We start from the raw sequence: 25,582 nt of genomic DNA, 5'->3' as shown, positions 1-25,582 counted from the left end.
CAATGCTGGTCTGACTGGAAACAGTGGTGGACACTCTCCATGTTACCTGAAGTCCGCCTGAGCTCTGCATGCACTGATGACTCGGCATTGCATGCAGAACAGCATGGGTTGACATGCATTACTCTAATCTTAACGCTCCCCCCACCACTCCACTGGAAACTGAAAACAGCAGAATGATGTGTGAGAAGAGAGGAAGAGGCCGAGTTCAGTTCAGGTCGAGCTAGAGCGGACACGTGACCACAGAGCGTCAGCGAGGTGCCGCTCACTGAGACTCAGCTCACCAGCACTGAGGGTCAGGCTGATTATCAGCTGCTCCAGGATCTTATTCTTTTACCAGAGTAACAATTCACCCACTTTCAACCAAAACATACATGATTTAGTCTGGTCCAATAAGAAAAGAAGGAAAAAGAGCAATGAAGCTCAAATAGAACCAAACCATGACCACACTCCAACCCACGTTTTCCCCCTGAGTTTGTCTTGTCAGGCAGAGCTCACTCCACCCAAACTACAGCAAGAACTCAACTTGGGAGTGAACGCTACCTGCCAGTCCAGACTCAGGGCAGAAAAATGACCCATAGTACAAATGATACTTTGCTTCTCTTGTGACTAAATAACAGAACCAGTTATTTGTCCCGACAGCACCGATGTGAGCATCGTTGGAAAATGATCGATTCTCCTGCTGAAACGAGGCAAACAGTGTTTTCTAGGAATTTAAGTTTCGGAAAAAGCAAAAGGAGGAAATGATTTAGAAATCACAGATGTGTAAAATGAAACGATACAGAAATGTGTTTGTTTCTCACAGTGTTCAGGTCTCAGCCCTCATCAGGATTAGTCATTCTTTATATTTTTTAAGGAATAGTTTGACATTTTGGGAAACATGTGATCTCTTCTCTAGCAGAGGGATCCGATCTAAACGACTCTCATGTCTGCAGGATGAACATGAAGCTCCAGAGGCAGAGAGGCCGCTCAGTTTGGTATAGAAATCATCTTTGGTAATTTGTCACTTTATATTTCTGTTATAGATGTATTGAACGAACAGGATTTATTATGTTTGAAGTGGTCGAGTGGACAGAGCCAGGCTCGCTGCCCCCGCCCTTTTCCAGTCTTCATGCTGGTTGAAGCATCATATTTAAAAACCATTTAACTGACATGAGAAAAAGAATAAGTACATTTCCCAAACTGTCAAAGTGTTCTTTAACTTGAAACATAAACGTTTTGAGGTTTAAGTTCAGTGTGTTTTTGTTGAGTTTAAAAGTCATCAGACGTCTGTGGGATCACGTGTTCCTGCATCAGACGTCTGTGAGATCACGTGTTCCTGTGTCAGACGTCTGTGGGATCACGTGTTCCTGTGTCAGATGTCTGTGAGATCACGTGTTCCTGCATCAGACGTCTGTGGGATCACGTGTTCCTGTGTCAGACGTCTGTGGGATCACGTGTTCCTGTGTCAAACGTCTCTGGGATCACGTGTTCCTGTGTCAGACGTCTGTGGGATCACGTGTTCCTGTGTCAGACGTCTGTGGGATCACGTGTTCCTGTGTCAGACGTCTGTGGGATCACGTGTTCCTGTGTCAAACGTCTCTGGGATCACATGTTCCTGTGTCAAACGTCTCTGGGATCACGTGTTCCTGTGTCAAACGTCTCTGGGATCACATGTTCCTGTGTCAAACGTCTCTGGGATCACGTGTTCCTCTGCGTGTTCCTGTTATCAGTTGGGATGATTGATTGAAACCAGCCTGTTCTGGTCCCTGATAATTTGATCGTGTTGATGGCGGCATCGAACCTGCGGCTGCAGTTGCAATATGAGCAGAGCGTCCGACTGCTTCCTCTGCAGACATGATATTTGCTCCAGTTACTGCAAATACCATCACACCCCCTGACCCCTGACCCCTGACCCCCCCACCGGCCTGTAGCTTGATCCAGCTGAAGAATGGCTTCTAACGGCAGTCGGCCATCTTTAATGCCTGTTATTAAACTGGACTGATGACGTAGAGCTGTGGTTCGACCGGAGTCTGCCGGCAACAAGACTTTTATTCACTAATCTCTGTTGCTTTCCCTCCTTCCTCCTTCCTCCTTCCTCCTTCCTCCTTCCTCCTTCCTCCCTCCTCCCTCCTCCCGTCCTTCCTCTCCTCCTCTCAGATAAATGGCTCTTTTAAGCTGGGAGCTGCTCGTGTTCTGTCTGGCTGGCAGATGCAGTGCCTAGTCCCGAGCCTCCAGGACAACGCCAACATGAACGGGACGTCGGAGCAGGCCGACATCCTGCCGCCCAACTGCATGGTGAAGGACCGGTGGAAAGTGGTGAGTCGGGAAAACCTCCTCAGCCTTTAAAAGCTTTCCCACAACTTTGATGTTTTTATTACTTTTTTTAGAATACGTTTGAAAAATAACATTATTATATCTTTGTTTATATTTCAATATATTTATAATCGTGCATTAACTTGTTTTATGTCTGAAAATAATACTGTGCTTTAATGTATTGTTTTTTATCTACATTTTAAAATTTTAAAGTATCATTTCAGTTAATGTTGATTATTAATTTGATAATTCAGGAGTTAAAGTCATTTTTATATAAATGAAAGCTGAGCTTCTATTTGTTTCTGAAATAAAAAGTTACATAATGCAGCTCCAGTTTCAGCCAATCACATCACAGTGTGGAGCCTGCAGGCCGTTTGCACTTCACTGATCAATTTACTGTGTTCACAGAAACACTACACACACACACACACACACACACACACACACAAACACACACACACACACACACACTCTCTCTCTCTCTCTCCAGGAGACTTAATCTAACCTACCATATACCCACTTTTTTTCTTTGTCCCCATAAGAAGAGACCGTCCCCGTAAAGTCAGTGTACAAACAGGTCCAATATGAGTAATATCTTAATGCACAAGACAAAATGAATGAATTAATGAATTAAAGAAAAGGTGGATAAAAGAAAATGGAAGGTAGGAGGCTAAATGAACAGAGATAAGGAGAAGAGGAGGATGAATGAAAAGACCATAGAAACAAAGGGATAGGTGGATGAAGAAGAAAGATACATGAAGAAAGGTAGAAAGAAAAGAAGCCAGAGAGAAACAAAGGAGAAGAATAAAGACATGATAAAATCATGCTGCTTGAGATGGTTGATGGCAGCAGCTCACACTTTGTCCTGCGTGTCCCAGCTGAAGAAGATCGGAGGGGGGGGGTTCGGGGAGATCTACGAGGCCTTGGACCTGCTGACGCGGGAGAACGTGGCGCTGAAGGTGGAGTCGGCCCAGCAACCCAAACAGGTGCTGAAGATGGAGGTGGCGGTTCTGAAGAAGCTGCAGGGTGAGCGCCAACCTCAACTCTACTGTACCACTCTGTACACGACACAGCTACACACAACTAATCCCTCTCATCAACAAATAAGAACACAACATGTGAAGTACTCCAGTGACATTAGTACACAACATGTGAAGTACTCCAGTGACATTAGAACACAACATATGAAGTACTCCAGTGACATAAGAACGCAACATGTGAAGTACTCCAGTGACATTAGAACACAACATGTGAAGTACTCCAGTGACATTAGTAAACAACATGTGAAGTACTCCAGTGACATTAGAACACAACATGTGAAGTACTCCAGTGACATAAGAACGCAACATGTGAAGTACTCCAGTGACATTAGTACACAACATATGAAGTACTCCAGTGACATTAGTAAACAACATGTGAAGTACTCCAGTGACATTAGTACACAACATATGAAGTACTCCAGTGACATTAGTAAACAACATGTGAAGTACTCCAGTGACATTAGAACGCAACATGTGAAGTACTCCAGTGACATTAGTACACAACATATGAAGTACTCCAGTGACATAAGAACGCAACATGTGAAGTACTTCAGTGACATTAGTACACAACATGTGAAGTACTCCAGTGACATTAGAACACAACATATGAAGTACTCCAGTGACATTAGTACACAACATATGAAGTACTCCAGTGACATTAGAACACAACATATGGGGTACTCCAGTGACATTAGTACACAACATATGAAGTACTCCAGTGACATTACAACACAACATATGAAGTACTCCAGTGACATTAGTACACAACATATGAAGTACTCCAGTGACATTAGAACACAACATATGAAGTACTCCAGTGACATTAGAACACAACATGTGAAGTACTCCAGTGACATTAGTACACAACATATGAAGTACTCCAGTGACATTAGAACACAACATATGAAGTACTCCAGTGACATTAGAACACAACATGTGAAGTACTCCAGTGGGATTAGTACACAACATATGAAGTACTCCAGTGACATTAGAACACAACATATGAAGTACTCCAGTGACATTAGTACACAACATATGAAGTACTCCAGTGACATTACAACACAACATATGAAGTACTCCAGTGACATTAGTACACAACATTTGAAGTACTCCAGTGACATTAGTACACAACATATGAAGTACTCCAGTGACATTAGTACACAACATGTGAAGTACTCCAGTGACACTAGTACACAATATGTGAAGTACTCCAGTGGGATTAGTACACAACATGTGAAGTACTCCAGTGACATTAGTACACAACATATGAAGTACTCCAGTGACATTAGAACACAACATGTGAATTACTCCTGTGACATTAGTACACAACATGTGAAGTACTCCAGTGACATTAGTACACAACATATGAAGTACTCCAGTGACTTTAGAACACACGAATGAAGTACTCCAGTGACATTAGAACACAACATGTGAAGTACTCCAGTGACATTAGTACACAACATGTGAAGTACTCCAGTGACATTAGAACACAACATGTGAAGTACTCCAGTGACATTAGAACACAACATATGAAGTACTCCAGTGACACTAGTACACAACATGTGAAGTACTCCAGTGACATTAGAACACAACATGTGAAGTACTCCAGTGACATTAGAACACAACATGTGAAGTACTCCAGTGACATTAGAACACAACATATGAAGTACTCCAGTGACATTAGAACACAACATATGAAGTACTCCAGTGACATTAGAACACAACATGTGAAGTACTCCAGTGGGATTAGTACACAACATATGAAGTACTCCAGTGACATTAGAACACAACATATGAAGTACTCCAGTGACATTAGTACACAACATATGAAGTACTCCAGTGACATTACAACACAACATATGAAGTACTCCAGTGACATTAGTACACAACATATGAAGTACTCCAGTGACATTAGTACACAACATGTGAAGTACTCCAGTGACACTAGTACACAATATGTGAAGTACTCCAGTGGGATTAGTACACAACATGTGAAGTACTCCAGTGACATTAGTACACAACATATGAAGTACTCCAGTGACATTAGAACACAACATGTGAATTACTCCTGTGACATTAGTACACAACATGTGAAGTACTCCAGTGACATTAGTACACAACATATGAAGTACTCCAGTGACTTTAGAACACACAAATTAAGTACTCCAGTGACATTAGAACACAACATGTGAAGTACTCCAGTGACATTAGAACACAACATGTGAAGTACTCCAGTGACATTAGAACACAACATATGAAGTACTCCAGTGACACTAGTACACAACATGTGAAGTACTCCAGTGACATTAGAACACAACATGTGGAGTACTCCAGTGACATTAGAACACAACATGTGAAGTACTCCAGTGACATTAGAACACAACATATGAAGTACTCCAGTGACATTAGAACACAACATATGAAGTACTCCAGTGACATTAGAACACAACATGTGAAGTACTCCAGTGACTTTAGTACACAACATATGAAGTACTCCAGTGACATTAGAACACAACATATGAAGTACTCCAGTGACTTTAGTACACAACATATGAAGTACTCCAGTGACATTAGTACACAACATATGAAGTACTCCAGTGACATTAGAACACACGAATGAAGTACTCCAGTGACATTAGAACACAACATATGAAGTACTCCAGTGACATTAGTACACAACATGTGAAGTACTCCAGTGACATTAGAACACAACATATGAAGTACTCCAATGACATTAGTACACAACATATGAAGTACTCCAGTGACTTTAGAACACACGAATGAAGTACTCCAGTGACATTAGAACACAACATATGAAGTACTCCAGTGACATTAGTACACAACATGTGAAGTACTCCAGTGACATTAGAACACAACATATGAAGTACTCCAATGACATTAGTACACAACATATGAAGTACTCCAGTGACATTAGTACACATCATGTTAATGAACCTTTAATTCTTTCTGTTTCTTCTTCAGGTAAAAACCACGTCTGTAAGTTTATTGGCTGCGGGAGAAACGACAAATTCAACTACGTGGTGATGCAGCTTCAGGTGAGTCCAGTGTGTGATTGACAGGTGTCTTCAGACAGGTGTCTTCAGCTTGTCCGTCTCATTCTTGTGGACACGATATCTCAACCACGCCTGTGACCTCTCACACACGTTTTGCCTTGTGACGTTATCAGGAACATCTGGAGGGAATTCTGTTAAATCTGGCTCTCATCTTCACTTGGTCTCAAAGTGACGACAGCTAGTTTGCTTCCACCTACAACCTGTGTGTGTGTGTCTGTGTGTGAGTGTCGCTGTGTTTTCTGCTGCAGGGTCGTAACCTGGCCGACCTGCGGAGGAGTCAGCCCAGAGGAACCTTCACCATGAGCACCACCCTGCGGCTCGGGAAGCAGATCCTGGAGTCCATCGAGGCCATCCACTCAGTGGGCTTCCTGCACCGAGACATCAAACCGGTACGACGAGGCCGGCTGTGTCTCCCTGAGTGAAGAGTGACGATAGACAGGAAGTCCATTTAAAGGATTTGACCTCTGGGCTGCGAACAAACGACCTCGTAAAACCAGCACATCAGCGTCAGTAATAAATTAATAAAATATGTTTTTGTGTTGTTTTTCTTCACAGTCGAACTTTGCGATGGGCCGGCTTCCCTCCACCTACAGGAAGTGCTACATGCTGGACTTCGGTCTGGCACGTCAGTACACCAACACCACCGGAGAGGTCCGACCGGTGAGAAACTTTATCCACACCGACAAGAGGCCTCGTTCACCAACAGCTGTTCAGAAGAAACTTCTTCCTGAAACCAACTTACGCAGTTTTTAGAACTGAAACGCACGCTGACAACTGAAATTCTGCATTTGTATAATAATAATAAAATTACCATACGATTTAATTTCAGTGCAGATTATAGTTTACAATAAAATAAATAAAAGAACATTTAACATGTTGGTATAAAAGAAAGTTGACCACAAGAAATCTGAATGAACAAAATAAACATTAGAGGCTAGCTCCTTCAAAAGAAGACCAGTGAAGAGGAAGAGGCTTGGGGGGGGCAGGGTGTGTTCACTGCATTGCAGCAACAACATTAGTTCATAGAGTTGTTTCAGTGATTCACTCTGATCAATTATAAATTAAATTAATCATTGATCCGAAATCTGAAAGATCCTGATGCTGAATTTTGCAGTTTTCCGGATGGAAAAGGCTTTTATTTTGAAAGGGTGTTAAACAGTGCCGATGTTGGTCGTCAGGTCTGGTGGACTCTCTCTCTCTCTCTCTCTCTCTCTCTCTCTCTCTCTCTCTCTCTCTCTTTTCATTTCTATCATTCGTTTTCTATGTCTCTCTATCTAACTGAGCTATTTTTAGCTTAGTGAGTACGTCACCTGCTTCAACCGTCAAGCTCCTCATAGTCTTCCTCCTCTTCCTATCTCCTCCTCTTCTTCTCCTCCGTTTTTCTCTCCTCCCCACATTTACCTCCTCCTCCTATGATCTTTTCTTTTCTTCTCTTCTTTTTTCTCTCCTCCCCACCTTCTCTTCTTTTTTCTCTCCTCTCCTCCTCCTCTCCTCTCCTCCTCCTCTTCCTCTCCTCCTCCTCCTGCAGTGTTGTGTGGCGTCTGTTGCAGTGAGATGAATATTTGATGCTCTTACATGCGTCAGTGGGCGAGAGACCTTAGGCTCTCAGTATATTCTCTCTCTCTCTCTCACTGTCCTCTCCTCCACCCATCCTCCATTGTTTCCCAGTGTCTCCCTCTACCTCTCTCTCTCCTTCTCTCTCTCTCTCTTTCTCTCTCTTTTTCTCCAGCTGAGTCAGCTTCAGGGGAGGATCGCCCCCTCTCTGTCTCTCTCTGTCTCTCTCTCTCTCTCTCTCTCTCTCTCTCTCTCTCTCTCTCTCTCTCTCTCTCTCTCGCTCTCTCTCCTACCATACATGTAGATGGTTTGAGGAAGTGGAGCCAGAATAAAGTCATCATATAACTTGAATATAGTTGTAATTTTCATACAAGTTATGATATTACAAAAGCAAAGTGATGGCGTTGCAGTAAATGAATGCTGCGTTTCAATGAACTGGGAAAACCTACTGATGTAGTGAATAAAGTTCCAGGAGACATAATGTCCTTTAACAGATTTGAGATGGGCCACAGTGGGCGTGGCTGGAGGCGGAGTCATTTAGAGGACACAAACTCATGATGTGGTGCAGACGGGCCGGAGCAGAACTGCCTCCGCTACTTCCTGTTGGTCAGGAAGTCAATAATCCAGCTGCGGACTGGGCGGAGCTTGGCGTGCAGGGTCAAGGTGATTGGTCCTGTCACAGGATCAGATCTCTCTGGGCTGTTAGCGTGAAGCCGCTCTGAGACTCTGCTGATGAATAAATCATCTGGATGGAATAAATAGATCTGCTGCTTCCTGAACCCAAACGTCACCTGAACTTCATGCTTCACTCGGCCAGTTAAAAACCCTGTGTGAAGGTTTCCCTGGTCGGTTCTTCAGAGTCTCGGTTTGCATGACGCTCAGTCTGCATCGATCACTGATCAGTCATCAGCTCTTTTATCTATGATTTACGTTCTGTGAAGTTCCTGTTGCTTTGTTTTGAAATGTGTGTGTTTTTATTTTCATCCTTTACGTTTCAGTGTTGTGTGTTTTTTTTGTGTTTCTTGCAGTTTCCTTTGGACTTATGATTTTGACGTGCATGCCTCCCGTTTCTCCATCATCTCCATGGTTACCCGGGGATGTGAGTGGTTTCTATAGCAACAGACAGGACACAACTGCATCACCAGCTGTTTTATGATAAACAAATCCTTTTTTAATATTTCTTCTTTATTGAGACATTCTAGTTTTGTCAAGCGCTTGTTGCTGTAATACTAATTTCAGCCACAGGAGGATGAGCTGCACCTCTCTAGTCTTAATGGGACAAACAGGATTTATTATTTTTTGACCAAAACAGAAAAGAAAAGCTGGTAAAATGTGTATCATCGCATAGAAAGAAATACTGAACACTTTTAATCCGATTAAGCTCTGTAGACTTGGGTGGTGCTGCACCACTGCCTCTTGTGGTCAGAATGAAAACTACAACAACGCACTCCTACCAAAATATCCTGAAAAATAAAACTGGCACATAAAGGTAAAAACCCTTCCTGTGTCTGTGAAGGGGTCTGATAATATGTACGACTTTATATTTCTCACACAGACAAATCTATATTAACAGTCAGTATATCGATTTATATACTTTATTAATTGCTGTTTTTAAATGAGCTGCAGTGGAAATAAAAACCAAACTGACGGAGCTGCAAACTTTTTTACAAGATCAATAAAGGAGAGAAACACTTGAGGCAACTGGAGCGAGAGAAGAAGATTAAGAAATCATCACAAGAAATCATCTTAGTATTTAACGTCCATCTTTACTTTCTTTTTTATTTGTTTGGTGCCAGATTTGCCAGATTTTGTTTTGGGTCAAATCAGTTTTAGTTTTAGAATTATTTGTGTTTAGCAGCAGGATGTCATTTAGAAACATAAGATGAGTTACTGATTTGAGAAGAAGACGTTTGTCGATGTCTAACGTTGTTTGTGGTTGTGTTCAGCCGAGGACTGTGGCCGGGTTCAGAGGGACGGTCCGCTACGCCTCAGTCAACGCTCATAAAAACAAGGTCAGTGACAGATTCTGAAATATGTAGAAAATATGGACGTCCACTCCTCCCAGTGGGATGAGAAATGTTGTAAATATAATAACTTAATATCTAAATCTCAGTATTTTCACATACTGTCTCATTTTTTTAAGTGTGAGTTACCAAATCCCTGTTTGTTGCTGAAATGTTCTATCAAAGACTTTCACAGATATAATGAAGTGTTGTTATCAATGTTTTAACGTGAATATCTGACGCACTTTCATAATTATCCAGAAGAAAAAGTGTATAAAATATGAAGAGCTTCACATTCACTGTGTGTTCCTCCAGGAAATGGGTCGCCATGACGACCTGTGGTCCTTGTTCTACATGTTGGTGGAGTTCGCTGTCGGACAGTTGCCATGGCGAAAGATCAAAGATAAGGTAACGGTATCAAGAACTAACTCCAGTTACACAACAACCATCGCTGCTGCGCTAACAACAACAAAACGGCAAAAACTCATTCGGACAACATGGCACTGAATCGTAACTTGTGAACACCAGGTGGCGTCGCAGTTATTTCTAAATCAATTATAAAGTTAAACCCGATGAGTTATTTTGTGCTTTTAATTTGGCCTTTATATTCCACTTTAAACTGTTCTAACTGTTTTAAATTTGTTCACTTTTGACAAAGCATATCAACATGTTGGATCCAAAAACACAGAGCACAAGCTGGTGAGCATAGAGCAGAATTTAGCAGCTAAAGATCCAGATGTTTCCTCAGGAGGAGGTGGAGACCAAACACGGAGATAAAAGAGGCGACACACTAGACACACCTACTTTATTAGATAATAATATGTTATATGTTTGTTGCTTGACCAACAAGTTAAGTTAAAACTATCAATGAATGCAGGTTTGGCTTCTTTACAACAAGATGCCACCTCCTCATTAACCAACTAAAGTATTAAAGGACCCATCGTATGCCCATTTTACCACAGTTGACCTGGTTCCTTGGGGTCTTAATGAAATGTGTTAAAGCCGGGTGCCGGAGCTCGCGAGCTAGCGTTGGCCGGAGCCGGAGCCGGAGCCGGGAGCCGGGCTAACGCGGCCATGTAGCGAGACTCCCTACATGGGCATGGTGTGGCTATGACGTCTTTTTCCCTTGTAATCCCATTAGACGCACTCTAGTGTATCGTTTCTGACATAGAGGAACTACAACAAATCGCGGGAGTAGTTTTTGGGACTGTAGACATGCCAGATACCAAACTTAATGTGTAGAAACACTACAAAAGTGGAATTTTCATAATACGTCCCCTTCTTTAACAATATGGGACGAGGTGATTGTTATTTTGTTGTAGATAAAATATCACAAACTGTAGATAAATCCGATTCTGTGGCTGAGAGGGTTCTTTGTTCTCTTTATTCCAGGAACAAGTTGGTCAGATCAAGGAGCGTTACGACCACCGGATGCTGCTGAAACACATGCCTTCAGAGTTTAACATCTTCCTGGACCATGTCCTGGCCCTGGACTACTACACCAAACCAGACTACCAGGTACTCACTGATGAACCATGTGCGGCCGGTCTCCGGTGCGTCTTTACTTGAGGTTAACGAGTTTGTCTCGTCTGTCTGTCCAGCTGCTGATGTCGGTGTTCGAGAACAGCATGAAGGAGCGAATCATCACGGAGAACGAGCCCTTCGACTGGGAGAAGGGGGGGGGCGACGTCACCCTGTCGACCACTGCCTCCAGCCAACCACAGCACAACACCCGACCCACCGCCGCCATGGTGGGGTAAGAACCAATCAACCAAACCACGGGCAACATTAGTGACGCCTGCAAAACCAGAGCTGAGCCAAATTATTCAGCATAATGTTCAAATTAATGTTGGTGCATTGCCACTTCTCAGATTAACCAAAATAAGACCCCAGACTATCAAAATAAGACAGGTTTTAATAAACTCAAATTATTCCTAAACCCCTGCAGTCTCTCATCAGAGTTTGATTGAGTTAATCGTTTCGACCGTTTGTTGAAACGAGCAGAATAAATAAAACAGACGACACATTACAACACTTGTGTATTTACGGTTTGTGTCCCACAGAGCCATCGTGACCCCAGTTCCAGGAGATCTTCAGCGGGAGAACACCGACGATGTCCTGCAGGACGAACATCTCAGTGATCAGGAGAACGCCCCCCCGGCCCCGCCCAGTCGAGCCCCTGGGGAGACAGGTGTCCAACACACCGGAGAGTCGGGAGATGCCTGGGAGGACACAGACTTCAACCGCAACAGACTCAGGATCAGCCTGAACAAGGTCCGAAGTGAACAGTGTTGCTTGTAAAGCTGTAAAAACATGTTTGTGGTGGTGTAACCAGAAACTAGTAAAGTAATAGTCATGAATTATTTATTCATTATCTATTTTATTCCACCGTTTGATTCCTTCGATGATAAAAACTTAGTTGCCAAACAATTCATTTCCATTTCTTCTTTGTGTCATGCTGTGGATCTTCAGGGGGCTCAGGAGGAGGAGGTGGGTCGGGCGGTGTGTCCGTCATCGCCAGTTCGAGGCGGAGCCCCGGAGTCACCGACAGGTCAGGGTCGGTCTCTACGGTATCGCCGGGTCAACAGCCCTGAATCGGACCGGCTGTCGGCTGCTGAGGGTCGGGTGGACGGCTACGGACAGAGGTGACGTTAAACTGTTTCACAGCAGGAGTCTTGTTTAAATGTGAAAACACACTGTCCTCACTGTCTTCGGTGAATTTAGAGTCACAATAGTTTCCACATGTCTGTCTGTGTGTCCTCCAGGTCTAGGATGGACATCCTCGGCTCCCCATCTCGTCACGTCTACTCCTCCCAACCTGCACAGATGCTGTCCATCGACCCCGGCTGCCGCGGGGGTGGACAGGCCAGCGGTCGCCAGGAGATTTCGGTGGCGTCCGCGGACCAGGAGGCGCACAGCAACGCCTTCATCCGCTCGGTGCCACTGGCCGAGGAAGAGGACTTTGACAGTAAAGAGTGGGTGATCATCGACAAAGAGACGGAGTTACGAGACTTCCAACCAACCACATCGGGGACGACCGATGAGGAGCCGGAGGAGCTGCGTCCCTTAGAGGAGCAGGAGGAGCGGAGGAGGCTCAGGGCTGCAGGTAACAGACTCTGCATAGACCAGGACACTGACAGAAACTAAGAGAAGCTTCTGCTCCAAGACAAACGCAGACGCAAATCCCTTAGAGTCACAAAACCAAATCACAAACACTAAGTAGACGTAGTGATGAGTGAAAGTCTGTTTCCACCACCTCCCTCTTTACACCCTGTTCTTCCTGCAGGAGGGGACCTGGTGGTTCGGCCAAAGACCCACACCAGGGAAAGCAGCCGAGGGATGCTAACGCTAACAGAGGAGGAGGCGTCGAGGAGGAGTGGTGGGAGCCCCGCCCAGTCGCCCTGTCACTCGCTGCCATCAGGACGCCCCCGTCGGAGAGAGTCGGATCCCACTGGACCTCAAAGACCGGTAAGAGAACCAGCCAACCAATCACAGGAGAGCTGAGCTCTCTGAGGGCATGTTGGTGGACAGATGAGCGGCGTGGAAGGCTGCTGTTTACACTCGTTACTCCTAGGAGGCGCTGTTCAGCAGCCACTGCTCCAGTTATCTGTCGTCAACATGCAGCTTAAAGGGATAGTTCACATCAAAGTAATAATTCACTTAATATCTACTCACCACTATGATGGAGGGGGCGTGAACTGTTTGAGTCAACAGAACACTTCGGGGGAAACAGTGTTGCAGCCAAGGCGACCTCTTCTTCAGACGTGATAACACAACAGGAAAACACAACATGCCTCCATGCTGCTCCCGTGGTGTCATCGAGTGTCCCCAAGCCCCGCGTTCACATTCCACTGGAAACCGAGTCACTTACACCGAGTTTTTAGCCTTAATGTCTCTGATACCTTCATCGGAGGCGTGTTCACGTCTCGCCCAAGAGCACGAGCCTGTGGCTACGTCCGCTAGCTTTGTGTTGTGTTTTATTGCGTCTGAAGAAGAGGTTGCCTTGGCTGCAACAAAGTTTAGCCCTGAGACTCCTTCAGTGACTCAAAGACTTCACCCGGCCCTGCATCGGCTTCGTGGTGAGTAGATGACGGGTGAATTCCATTTTTCAGTGAACTATCCCTTTAAAGGACAAATCCAGCTTCATCTGAGGTCCTGCCGATTTCCAGGTTCCTCTGCTTCCAGATATATTGATTATTCAGATACTTGTACTGTGTCAAATGCAATAGTTTTAAAGGTGCAGATAAAATGTAGCTTGTGGTTCAGTCCTGAGACTCAGAGACGGATCAGGAGGTAAAAGCAGAATTTCCCCCTCAAGGCTCAGCTCCTCCTGCTGTTCACGTTCTTCATGTAGGTTTTGTTTAGTTCGTTATCGAAGGAGACGATGATCATATTCTCATTTCATCGCCTAAAATAATGATGAGTCAGCTCTGTATTTGTTCAGGGATAAGAACTGTTGTAGCACTGAGCTAAATCTTGATAAAGAATTGCGTTACCTCGTTTAAAGTGTGGTTTCCTCCGTGTAACAATACTTTCTTATTGTTAAACTTTCATTGTGTATTTTACTTTAATTTCCTTCAAACAGTGTGGAAACGGTTTCACTCACCAATTATATAAATATTATTGCATTACCAGGTAAAATGCCTTGAGATAATGTATTACGGGATATGTTGCTATAAAAACATAATTTAAGTTCTCTGAAACTTGAATTTTTAAATCAAGAAATATTATCAAATATTGATTTAACAATGGTAAGAATCTGTCCTATAGTGATATTAAATTGTCTGCGTGGTCAGGAAGGAGTCGTAAGCAGCTTTTTGATTTGCTGTTGAAGGTAATGATCTAAACTTCTGGGCTCATGCTGGATTGTCTTTTAAACGGTGAAGAAGGTCGACGCACTCGTGTTCCTCAACCAAAACCTTCCCGCTCTTATTTGCTCTTAACGGTTTATCGGGTGAAATATTCACCACGAGACAAAGACCAAATCACCGCGTTACTAGAACCAAATATTTCCTAAAGATCTACGGAATGATTTTGTTGTGTTCATGTAAAGGAGCCAACGTTAGCATTAGCAGAAACATTTCAAGTTCATCAAACTTCATTCGTTAACTTCCCAACTTCTCCAGAGCTGAAAACAACACCAACGTTTACTCTTGTTTTTCTTCTAGTCTTATTACGTCTTTGCTTCTACTGAAGTTAGCATGCTAACCAGCGTCTCGTCACTTAACCAAACTCCAGGGGATCGGTAGCTGATGAAAATCACAGAACCTGATTCATGGTGAAATGTCAGGATCACAAACACTGATGAAGACACTGTGGAGAAACGATGGAGATTCTATTAGAACAGGAGCTAACACAACACTTCAGTATCCAGGGAGCTCTGGAGAGTTTGAACTGTATTGATTGAACTGAACCTGACCTGAGGTTCGGTTCATCTGGTTCTACATGATTTCCTTTGACCCTGGTGATATCGATGTTTTGATTTTTCCACGAATGCCTGTGACACATAAAGCCTGTTGTTATCGTCCCGCTGTGTGAAAGGCGCGGCCATCTTTTCCTCACCATTGGAACTGAGTGTTAATCTTTCTCCCATTTCTTTCTCCGGGCTTAAATCCTGAATGAGTGAATGTGAAACAGCTGCCATGATGTTTATATGTCAGGATGCTGCTGATGTTTCATCCTCTGCTGCTCTGCTGTGTTTTCTCTTGTTCACTGACACATGCGAGTGACTCACACACACACACAATCAAACTGATCCTGTCTGTTCACGATGGTGAGACAATGCAAATTTAATACAAACAAAACCAGGTTAAAAAAAGAAGCCCAGTGTCTCAGGAACTCACCTTCATGTTGGACTCATCCGTCCAGGGCCAACGTTCATTGGATGTGAGAGTCTGACTTGCTGCCCTGTCACATGCCTGAGATTTACCAGCCCATTCATTCTTCACTAACCGTATCCAGTTGCCCACCCATAACATGCTGGTTCCACAATGCAGATGCCATGTTCAGATATTGTCATAAGTTGATATTGAATGTCATCCAGAGTTTTGCAGAATTGGCCAAAACTGATGTTCTTTGGTTTCCCCTCGTGATGACACAGCAGCTTTTTGAATGGCAGCTGTGATGTGGGGGAACACTTGATTTCTTCGTGAGATTCTGTTGTGCCGGCAATTTTTCAGAATTGTTCATGTTTAAGGAACGTTGGAGATCAAACACATTTAGGAATGTAGACGTGTCGGACTCAGTAAGAAAAGCAGCTTCTCACCCAGTCCAGCAGAGGCTGAAAGACAGAGGGAAGGTTTCTGTGTAGGCGGCAAAGAAATGTGTTAGTCGTGAGGAAAGTAACACAAACTGTGTCCAGGTTCAGGAGCTGTGGACTTTGAGGCGTCTGTGTCCTTCAGCTCCCAAGTAACGATGGATCCAACTCGGGGGTTTCCTCCTTCTCGGGCTAACATGGCCCAGGATTCATTGAGTGTCAGAAACAAAGCTAACATGCTATGATGGTGGCTGAGCTACATAACGTGCAGCAGCTCGAAGTAGCTACAGATGCAACGGTAAGAGCGAGAGAAGCTGGTTGTGCAAACAGGAAATCGTGGACTGAGTCCTCTGAAGGATGAGAAACGTCTCCTTCATTAACGTAGACAGAAGACCTCTGCCCTGACTGGTTGAGCTGAGGAGGGAAACTGGGGAGGGAGGGAGGAGAGGTGTGGTGCTGCATAGCCAACGTTAACTAGCTTTAGCTGCTGTTCACCAATTTAGCCCAAAGTTCAGCCTCAACCTTCTGTCCTTTAATTACTCACGTCTGCCTCCAGTGGTGGAAAGTAGCGTCCATCGATTCTTCAGTGGAGATTAGTTTGGAGAAACTGGTTTTGTCGACTCTGTAGGAGACGTTGGTTCAACCTGAAGGTCGTTCCTGAGGTCGTGGTTTGACCCATTTCCTGCTCGCTGGTTGTTTCTCTCTCCGCTGAGACAGTTTTTTCTCTGGCTGCAGGAGTTCCTTGTGATTTCCTCGACTTGTATCTTTCACTGTTTGTCAAAGACAGTGACTCAACCTCATGCTGCGTCAATCCCAGCTGTACTTTATTCAAACGAAGCCATGAATGTCTCTTTTCAAACAATGTGTACATGACAGGATTCAGTCCAAGTCCGCAAATCTGTTTACTTTCATGATCCTGGAGCAAAGTTCAGGATTTGGAAACGTTCAAAATAAAATAGGTCGTACAGTTTCAAGGTTTTGTTCAGGGATGAATGTAAGAGCCTCCTGCTGCTTGGCCACACACACAACAACAGTATTTGTCTCCTCGACCATATTTCATATCATAAAAAGAGCAAAGTGTCAGAAACCAGTGTTTTCAGGCAATGTCTCAGTGTTTTAATCTTTCAGGATTTCTCGGCCTCCTTCAACTAAATATGAAAAGTATGAAAAGAGAGTTTATGGAAACACTGATGGCGCTGAATAATTATATTTAATATAATATTTATATATATTTGTATTTACAGTTTAATCAACAAAAACAGACACAAAAAGAGTAATTTATGTTCTAAATTTTAAAAAACTGTTCTGATAAACAGATGAACTAATAAAACAGGAACAATCATGGAGAACCAAACCTGACACAATAATAAAAAAGTATAAATGAAAATGTTTGATGATCATTTAATGTACACTAAAAGAATAAAGTGTTGTATCACACCCACAACATCCTGATGAGCCCTCCCAGCGGTGGAGCTCAGTTTGTCCTGAGGGTGGCGCCAAAGGGAGAATCATGGAACTATTGTTAAATCTTATATCTCAACGGTTCATCCTGAAGGGACCAGGAATTTAATCAGGACATTTCATTACATTAGAAGTTTTTCATTTTTTCTTGTGTGTGATTGTGTATTTTATGTCCTGATGGTGGCGCCACAGGAAAGGTCAGGGGCTGTGTTCACCAGAAACATTTAGGATCCAACCACTGGGGAGTCTGACTATGCACAGCAGGTTTCAGGGAACATTAATGTGGAATTATTGAATTTCACATTTGTTTTTACATTATGTTTAAATCTAAGGATTTGCAATAATTTATTTTCTTTATCCATTTATGCTTTTTGGTTGAATTATACATTTATGTGACCATTTTAATTTCTTCATGCACTCATATATGTATTCACTAATACGTCAGGTTTGGTCCTCCATACAGGCTGGATGTTACTCCTCTGATTTTCACTTATCTGCAGCGTGGCCCTTTAAGGCCTCGTCACAGCTGACACGTGTGCACGCGTCTTTATAACGATACTCAAGCGGCGAGCTCGGCTTCCACTTGATTTGATTTTTTCGTGGCGTCACCAGTAGACTCAGAGCGAGCTCTCCTCCACCGCCAACCACCGAGGACTGCCATTCTCTTTTTTTACTCCTCTCCAATTCTTCCCCCCTCCCCTCTCCCTCCACATAACTACTGACGCCTTTGCCCCCAACCTATCGCTTTAAAAGTACACAGTATGTCGAGTTTGACTCACCTGAGGAGACACAGAAAAGAGCGAGGGTGCCATTGGGACAACACAAGAAGAAATAAAGTGATGTTTCGGGGTAAGCACAGTTTAGGAATAGTCCTTTACCTCTGTTCTCTCACTCACTTTCTGTTCCTCCTCTTCCTTTTCCTTCTGTTCAGACAATCTCCTCCCTGGTTTTCCTCCGTTGTGTGTCTGTGTTTTGTGTGCTTGATGACTCCATCTCTCTTTTGTGTTCCCTGTTTCTTTTGTTTTTTTGCATCTCCAGTGGTAATGAATCATTTATTCCTTCAGAATCCAGCAGCTCAAGTTGTGTGAAGTTGTGCAGCCTCAGACTGTTGTAGACTCAGACTGTAGATTCCCTTTGTGCTCGTGCTGGTGACTTTGTCCTTTTTAACTGCTTCTTTGTGGGGGAAATATTTTCATCACTATTTGTGCAGCTAGTCTGACCAATGCCACACAGCTAACAGCTCAACTGTTAACTTTTTCATACTGTAGCTTGTGAGTAGCATCTTGTAGCTCTGACTGTAGTTTACACCAACACTCCCTCAGCTTCTCTCCCAGGCCCCTCCCCTCATGACCTTTGACCAATCAGCTGCAGGCTTTAGATGCGTGAGAGCATCAATTGGCTCTCTCCTTTCTAACGTCTGGTCAGGGGAGGGAGACGAGGGCAGGAAGTCAAATCAGAGTGTTGGGATGTAGCCGTAGAAAAACATAGCATTTCATTTATATTACAACGGGTCTGTTTACGTTTATTAACCTCCCCTCCCTCCCCCTCTCTGATTGGTCTGTTTGCAGTTGGATGATGACAGACACCAACCACGGCCCAATCAGCTGAGGAGGCTGGCCTCCTACGTCTTCTCCTCCTCCACCCTGGAGACGGAGCAGTATCCCCACGGTGGAGGCAGCTTCATTCAGAGGAGCCGCTCGGCAGAGAGTAGCCCCGCCCACATCACCGCCACCACGGCCTCGGCCCGGCGGCGGCACGCTGGCACACTGCCGGCGCCCGGCAGCCCGCGGAGCAGACACTCTGTCCTGAACGTGTCCAGGACGCAGCTGCAGCAGATGATAGCGAAGCTCATGAACAAGAACAGCAGCTGAGACGACTGAGAGACTCAAGAATACACATACATGTGAAATACACTGACACACACACACACACACACACACACAAACACACACACACACACACACATATACATATGCAGGGTTGGCCGAACCATTTTTGTGGCCTGGGGCAGAATTAGTCCCCATTGCCCCCCACTGCACCCTGGTGCCCCTAGATGCAAACTGTACTTAACTGATTATTGATTTATTTAATAATCGATAGATAAATATGTTATGTTGAATATATTTGATATAATATATTTAATATGTTAAATATAATAATATATATATACAAAAATTGTAGATAATTAAAGAAAAATTATAGATACGAAACTGTTTACAAATGCCCTTCACAGAGTCCAGAGTTACATTTTTAATTAAAACCCGGATTTTATTTACGAGCCAATAAAACCAGTAAATAAATGTTAATTTGTGGAATACATTTTGGTTTTGTGCCCCTGGTGGTTTAGTTCCTTCAGACCGGCTCTGCATATACAAACTTTAGACTGTAAATAAAGTTGAATGACTGTAAATCAAGGTGGACGACACGTCTCCACTTCATCACACAATCAGTGTCAGCTGTCAATCATCACGTCTCAGCTTGTTTTACATCATCAAATAACTGATTCAAAACAAACTGATCAGAAACATTTGAGCAAACATCAATGAGATAAGAACGACCTGAAATGACAAACATTTATTGAACAGTTTAGTTCATGTCCTATCCGGTAACTTGGAGGAGGAGGGTTTATGAATCATACTGCAGCCAGCCACCAGGGGGCGATAGACAGGCTCCACTTTTCATCGAGCTGTCATGTCGTCCATCGTTATTTACAGTTACACAAACGCATATATGAATATGCACATGTATGAAACAGCACACTGAGAGACGGACAATAACCGCACACGCTACTACAACAGACCAAGCCATAAAACACACACACACACACACACACACACACATTCACGTAGCTCTACCACCGACCTTTCAAGCAGAGGAACTGAAGAAGAGGATGAAAGCTGACGAAAGGAAATGTTTTCCATGCAATAAACTCGAACTCTCTGCGAACCTGATTTGCACACGCCACAGATCTGGAGTCTGCTGGGAGAATGTGACACAGAGCGTTTCCTCCTTGTTCCTGTGAAGAGGAGCTGCTGACAGACTGTTAAGCTTCACAGTGTTTGTGCGTTTCATTCATTTTTAAAAACGCTTCTCCTGCTGAGACGAAGGAGCGGTTGTCGAGGAATGCAGGCCGTCCCGACGATCGACTTTTTGCACCGAGACTTTGGAGTCGGCGCCCCCCTCCCTGTCCCCCCCCCCGTTCCGCTCATCCCGTCCACCGAGCAGTACACCGACACCGCTTCACGCCTCCACCGACCCAAACCTCATGTTCCATTAAATGTTGAGTGTGAAGAGAAGAGTGTGAGTTTCCTCTGTGAACAGGTTGAAGCTGTGAAAGCGGATCATGGGCTCGGATCTCAGTTTGTCGGAGTGTAAATGTTAAACATCACAAAAGATCAACAAAAAAACAAAAACAGCAACGCTTTTAAAAAAAAACGGGAAAAAAATAAATAAGCTTTTCATAAAATAACAAAATAAAAAAACCCTAACAAACCATTTTACTAAGTAAATTCACAAGTCCAAAAAATGACAATAACAAATTAAATCACGATAATCATTTTATATAAATGTTTCAATATAACTTCCAAAAACATCTTGACTACACAGAAATATAAACTATACAAAATTCAATCCAAGGAAGAAACTACATCCGACAAAAGTTTTGCTTATTTTGCAGCAAATGTGTAAAAGATAATTTTCCTTTGAGTTTATTTACCATGTTTAGTTTTGCACATGAGGAGGATCACATGGTGTCTTTGCATCTCACTCGCCCTGCGTCTGGTTAGTGAAATCATTTGTTGAATTTCCATGTTTCTTTATTAAATAAAATTTGTACGATTGTAGTGGACTGCAAATGGTGGCAGAGCCATGATTGTGTCGGGAGGGGGACGTGTCACAGTCTTACCGCCTGTTGTGTGTTGTTAGTTGTTTTAAAAAGTTAGTTTGTCGTGTGATTGTTGCATCACTGGTTCTATTCTTTTGATCCTTTATCTGGAGATTATGGCTTATGGTTATTATTGGGTTGTCAGTCACTCCATCAATTTCGTACAAACTGAAATATCTCACCATTGTCTTTAAATTTAATTCAGGTGTTCATGCTCCTCAGAGGATGAATCCTACTGACTGAAGTGAGCTTTGTTCCTTCTTCTAGCGCCACCAAGTGGTTCCCATTAGTAGTTGAAAAGACTGCCATGTCATTTAGCTCAGATGTTTCCTCATAACCTTGAGACTTATCTGAGTTTTTATTTGGTGCCATCTTCAGGTCAACATTTTAATTTGACAATACATATATTTTTTTGACCAATTACATCCGGAACTCAGCTGCTTACAGCTATTTAGCAGACATTAGCAAACCTTAGCATGTTAGCATTGTCTTTGTTAGAATGCGTACGGCTTTAGACTCTGTTCTTTGAGCTCTGATCCTGAATCAGCATTAAATGATCAGGTTCTTTGAAGATATATTAAAAAGTTTAGTATTATCTTCATCATAACAAGCTTCTTGTCTCTTGAGTCTCTTTGAGTTGTTTCAACCTGGAGACCAAAAGGAATCCGACACATCGTCCTCCCAGTCAAGGCACTTCGTTGTCTTAACGTAATAATAATGATTAAGTCATAATCTCAAGATAACAAGCTCAAAGCAACTTTCAGAAACGATAGTCAGTCGAAGCTACAGCAGGTTGTAGGAGATTTGAAGTCTTTGCTGTCGTGTGATCCAGGTCTTCTGGAGGACAAGGTCGATCCTGAGACTGGTTTCAAGTTGTCTTTTTGTTGGTGGAGATTCTGAAAAGTAAGCATTGAAGCTTCTTGCCTTAAAGGTCCATCAGATTGTAGGTTTCGGTTGTTCATTAACGTGGTTCTCTGCTGACCTCGGTGGAACGATGAGTCATCGAGTGTGACCTGATGGAGACTGAGCTTCATTGTGTTTTGGATTTTCCTGTTCCTGACTTGTTGTCATGTTTTCAGATCGTAGTCTGATTTCCATCGTGCTTCCTCGTCCATCATGATCTTCTGACCGCTGGACTTTAACTGTTGCACTTTATCACCGCGTCGCCCTGAGAGGATTATTTGAGTTGAAAACACAGATGCAATAAGTGAAATGTAGGATGTGTCAGCAAAAACTGACAAGTGAATTTAGATGTTTTTTCCCCAACAATTTCCAAATCACATCAGTTTTCCCATATTATGTAGGATTGGTAGACTTTGGTTCCAGGTCAAGTTATGGTAAGTTCACGCTACACAACTTTCTGTCTTGTGTGCGGCTGTCTTGCAGTTGTTGTGAGTTCATACTACGACAGGGGGTCTTTCACCTTGTCCTGTGCTCCCATTGGCTGGAGCCGGCTGCAGTTGTCGCAGATTCCGACAAGATTTCCAGCAGGTTTGAAATCTGCTCCGAGTCTGCGATGTTGCTCTTTGAAGAGCTCACTCACACGATTAACGTCTGCCGATCGGGGGCTTCTGTCTGTGACTTTCAAAACCAGTGGGACACACTGGAGACACAGTAAGCGACTGGAAACAAGGCTTGACTCGTACGTCTGCTCTGCTCTGATTGGCTGCAGTTGAAATCTAGTCGAAGATGGTAACTTGACAGTGAGCGATAGCGATTGACTGATCAAATGCTGATTTGGTTCCGATCTGGAGCTTTTATCTGTGAGTGTCAGCTCTGACTTATGAACCACGCAGATAGATTTCTGAACCTAGAGCCTGCACACATCATGTAGCCAGGGGCTGTTTCATTGTTGTGTCGTTTGTTGGTTTGAGTAAAAGTGTGTCACCATGTCCACGGAGTTTCCCGGTAGTTCGGTAATAAAAGAAAAATCAGGAGTAAACACCATGAAATCTGCGAACATCCCACGTCCAATGACCGAACTGTGAAAATCTGCAGTTGTTGTGGGTGAAGATTCAGAGGCTGTGAAATAAAAAGAGCCTCTGGATTCCGAAGGTCCCGCTCTCTATTGTTAATGTCAGTGTAGTTTCTATGCAATTTTTGATTGACACATTGACTCATCAGTTCTTTTGGAAACAAATGTTTTTCAACAAAATGAAAAGAAAATAACAGTCATCAAAACAGACAGCAGCAAGTGATTTGAATTGATATTTAATCAAGAAGTTTGAGGTTTGTGATGTGTCACATTGTCTCTTTTCATTGTGACACTTCCCAGCAAATTCAATAACAGGACTAATACCCTCTGAATCAGAAACAAAATCAGAACCATTGCTCGTTCCGGCAGATGGAGGTTTTCATTAAATACATATTAAATACATGTCTATGGTTTGTTCTTCACGATGTTACGACGACAACATTGTGATGGATGAGTGTTGAGTAGTTTTATATCTGAACGCTGCTGCTGAGCGACAAACCAAAGCAGCTGTTCTTTTGGTTTGTTGCTTTGAAGTCATTCAAACGACCTTCGATTCAAAGTCCGATCTGTGTCTCCTCCACATTCTCAATGTTTTTCCCAAATCTCGCCACATGAGACCTGCTAGGACGGCCATTTTGTGCAATGGAAGCAAATCTCTTGCTTCCTAAGAGTGTAAAAGGGCTACATTAATTAAATATGCACCACCTGCGGTTTCATTAAGCTTCTACCTAAGGCGTTAGCTTTAGCTTAGCCTGAGCAGGACATGTGTGTCAGTGCTGAGGCTCGTTACGGCTCCAGTTTGTTTTCTTGCTGCTTTACGCTGACTTCAGGACGTCCTGCCTGTTTTTTTATATGTATCATAGCGTTAGAGTACAACCACTTAGAGAATGTATGACGTGTGCTAGCTGCTAACTCTGAACTTTGTTTCGCACGCCTGCAAAATGATTCACCTACCGTACAAGATTGTCACTGATACGTGTTTTGTCCTGTGTCAACGTGAACGCAGCGCCACCTTCAGTTAGAAACAGGCTATGGAATTCTCTGTGCTTATTGTGTTGAGGTAAAAACAAACATCTGCAGCATCGATGACAGCGTGTCGCCCCCAAAGACTGTTTACCGACTGTCGCCACTCTTTGCATGAGATCTACTGTAAGAAGGACGCACCTCTGACTGTAATATGACTAAAAACACCACTGTACTGTAATTACAACACGAACAGTGAACATTCACCTCTGACTGAAAGACGTCTGGGATGTTTCTCTGTAAATAATCCACCCTGCGATGAGAGGGGATACTCACGGATCAGAGCTGTCGAGTCCGACTCACTTTAAAATGTCGAGAAGCAGCAGGAGGCGTTTTTTAAACCCTGATCACAGAATCCATAATTCACCATCACCTCTTTTATTCTGCTGATGTGACATTTTACAGTGTTTTGTGTCTGCATCATTTTGCTGTTAAAACACTTTTTAAGCTTCAGTTGAGCCGACAACTTTTCAAACAAGTCTTATTTTTGCTGTTTTTGATATAACTCCCATCGACCATGTTCAAATCACAGCTTCATAACAACGACACCAACAAAACGGATGAGAGCATGAGTGAAAAATCAAACTGTCCACTGTGAATATTCAGCAAATTCCTGCTGGATCAAATCAGGTTCACAGGTCCACTTCAACTTCATTCACTCATCATGGTTTGTAGGAGTTATGGACCCCACAACAAAAATAAGATCCGGTGCTTCAAACCTTTACATGTGAAGTGCAAGACGCTAAATTCTTACAAGGCCGACAGCTCCGAACCAATGAGCTGTCAGAGGCTTGTGAGGCTTCTGGTGCTGTGAGCATGTTTGTACAGTGACTCTAGGATTCATTTCATGAAATTTCCAAAACTAGTATATTGACACTGCACTTGTGAACAGGCTGAAAGAAAACATTAAATTTAATTAATTAGTTTGGAGCGTCGCGTGAGTCAAAGCTGCAAATCGTGTTTTTCAACCCAAAATATGCTGAAAGTGTTCGTTTGATCTAAATTTGATTAATTTGCAGAT

At 43.3% G+C, this 25,582-nt stretch overlaps 1 protein-coding gene across 1 annotated transcript in view; it reads left to right on the top strand.

Annotated features, from left to right (window-relative positions):
* The window catches only part of ttbk1a (tau tubulin kinase 1a), a 33,616-nt gene that overhangs the window by 3,316 nt on the left and 4,718 nt on the right, over nt 1-25,582 (top strand). The window contains exons 2-14 of the mRNA XM_053415680.1: nt 2,137-2,295; nt 3,171-3,318; nt 6,315-6,388; nt 6,655-6,795; nt 6,962-7,066; nt 9,907-9,972; nt 10,279-10,371; nt 11,356-11,481; nt 11,565-11,719; nt 12,027-12,237; nt 12,436-12,608; nt 12,729-13,069; nt 13,250-13,431. Coding sequence (XP_053271655.1) covers nt 2,188-2,295; nt 3,171-3,318; nt 6,315-6,388; nt 6,655-6,795; nt 6,962-7,066; nt 9,907-9,972; nt 10,279-10,371; nt 11,356-11,481; nt 11,565-11,719; nt 12,027-12,237; nt 12,436-12,608; nt 12,729-13,069; nt 13,250-13,431 — 1,923 coding nt within the window. The 5' untranslated portion in view covers nt 2,137-2,187. The remainder of the gene's footprint in view (nt 1-2,136; nt 2,296-3,170; nt 3,319-6,314; nt 6,389-6,654; nt 6,796-6,961; nt 7,067-9,906; nt 9,973-10,278; nt 10,372-11,355; nt 11,482-11,564; nt 11,720-12,026; nt 12,238-12,435; nt 12,609-12,728; nt 13,070-13,249; nt 13,432-25,582) is intronic.

Source organism: Pleuronectes platessa, chromosome 3 (assembly GCF_947347685.1).
Source record: "Pleuronectes platessa chromosome 3, fPlePla1.1, whole genome shotgun sequence".
NCBI lineage: Eukaryota > Metazoa > Chordata > Actinopteri > Pleuronectiformes > Pleuronectidae > Pleuronectes > Pleuronectes platessa.
Note: the sequence above shows the minus strand (reverse complement) of the source record. Positions and strands in the feature narration are given on the sequence as shown.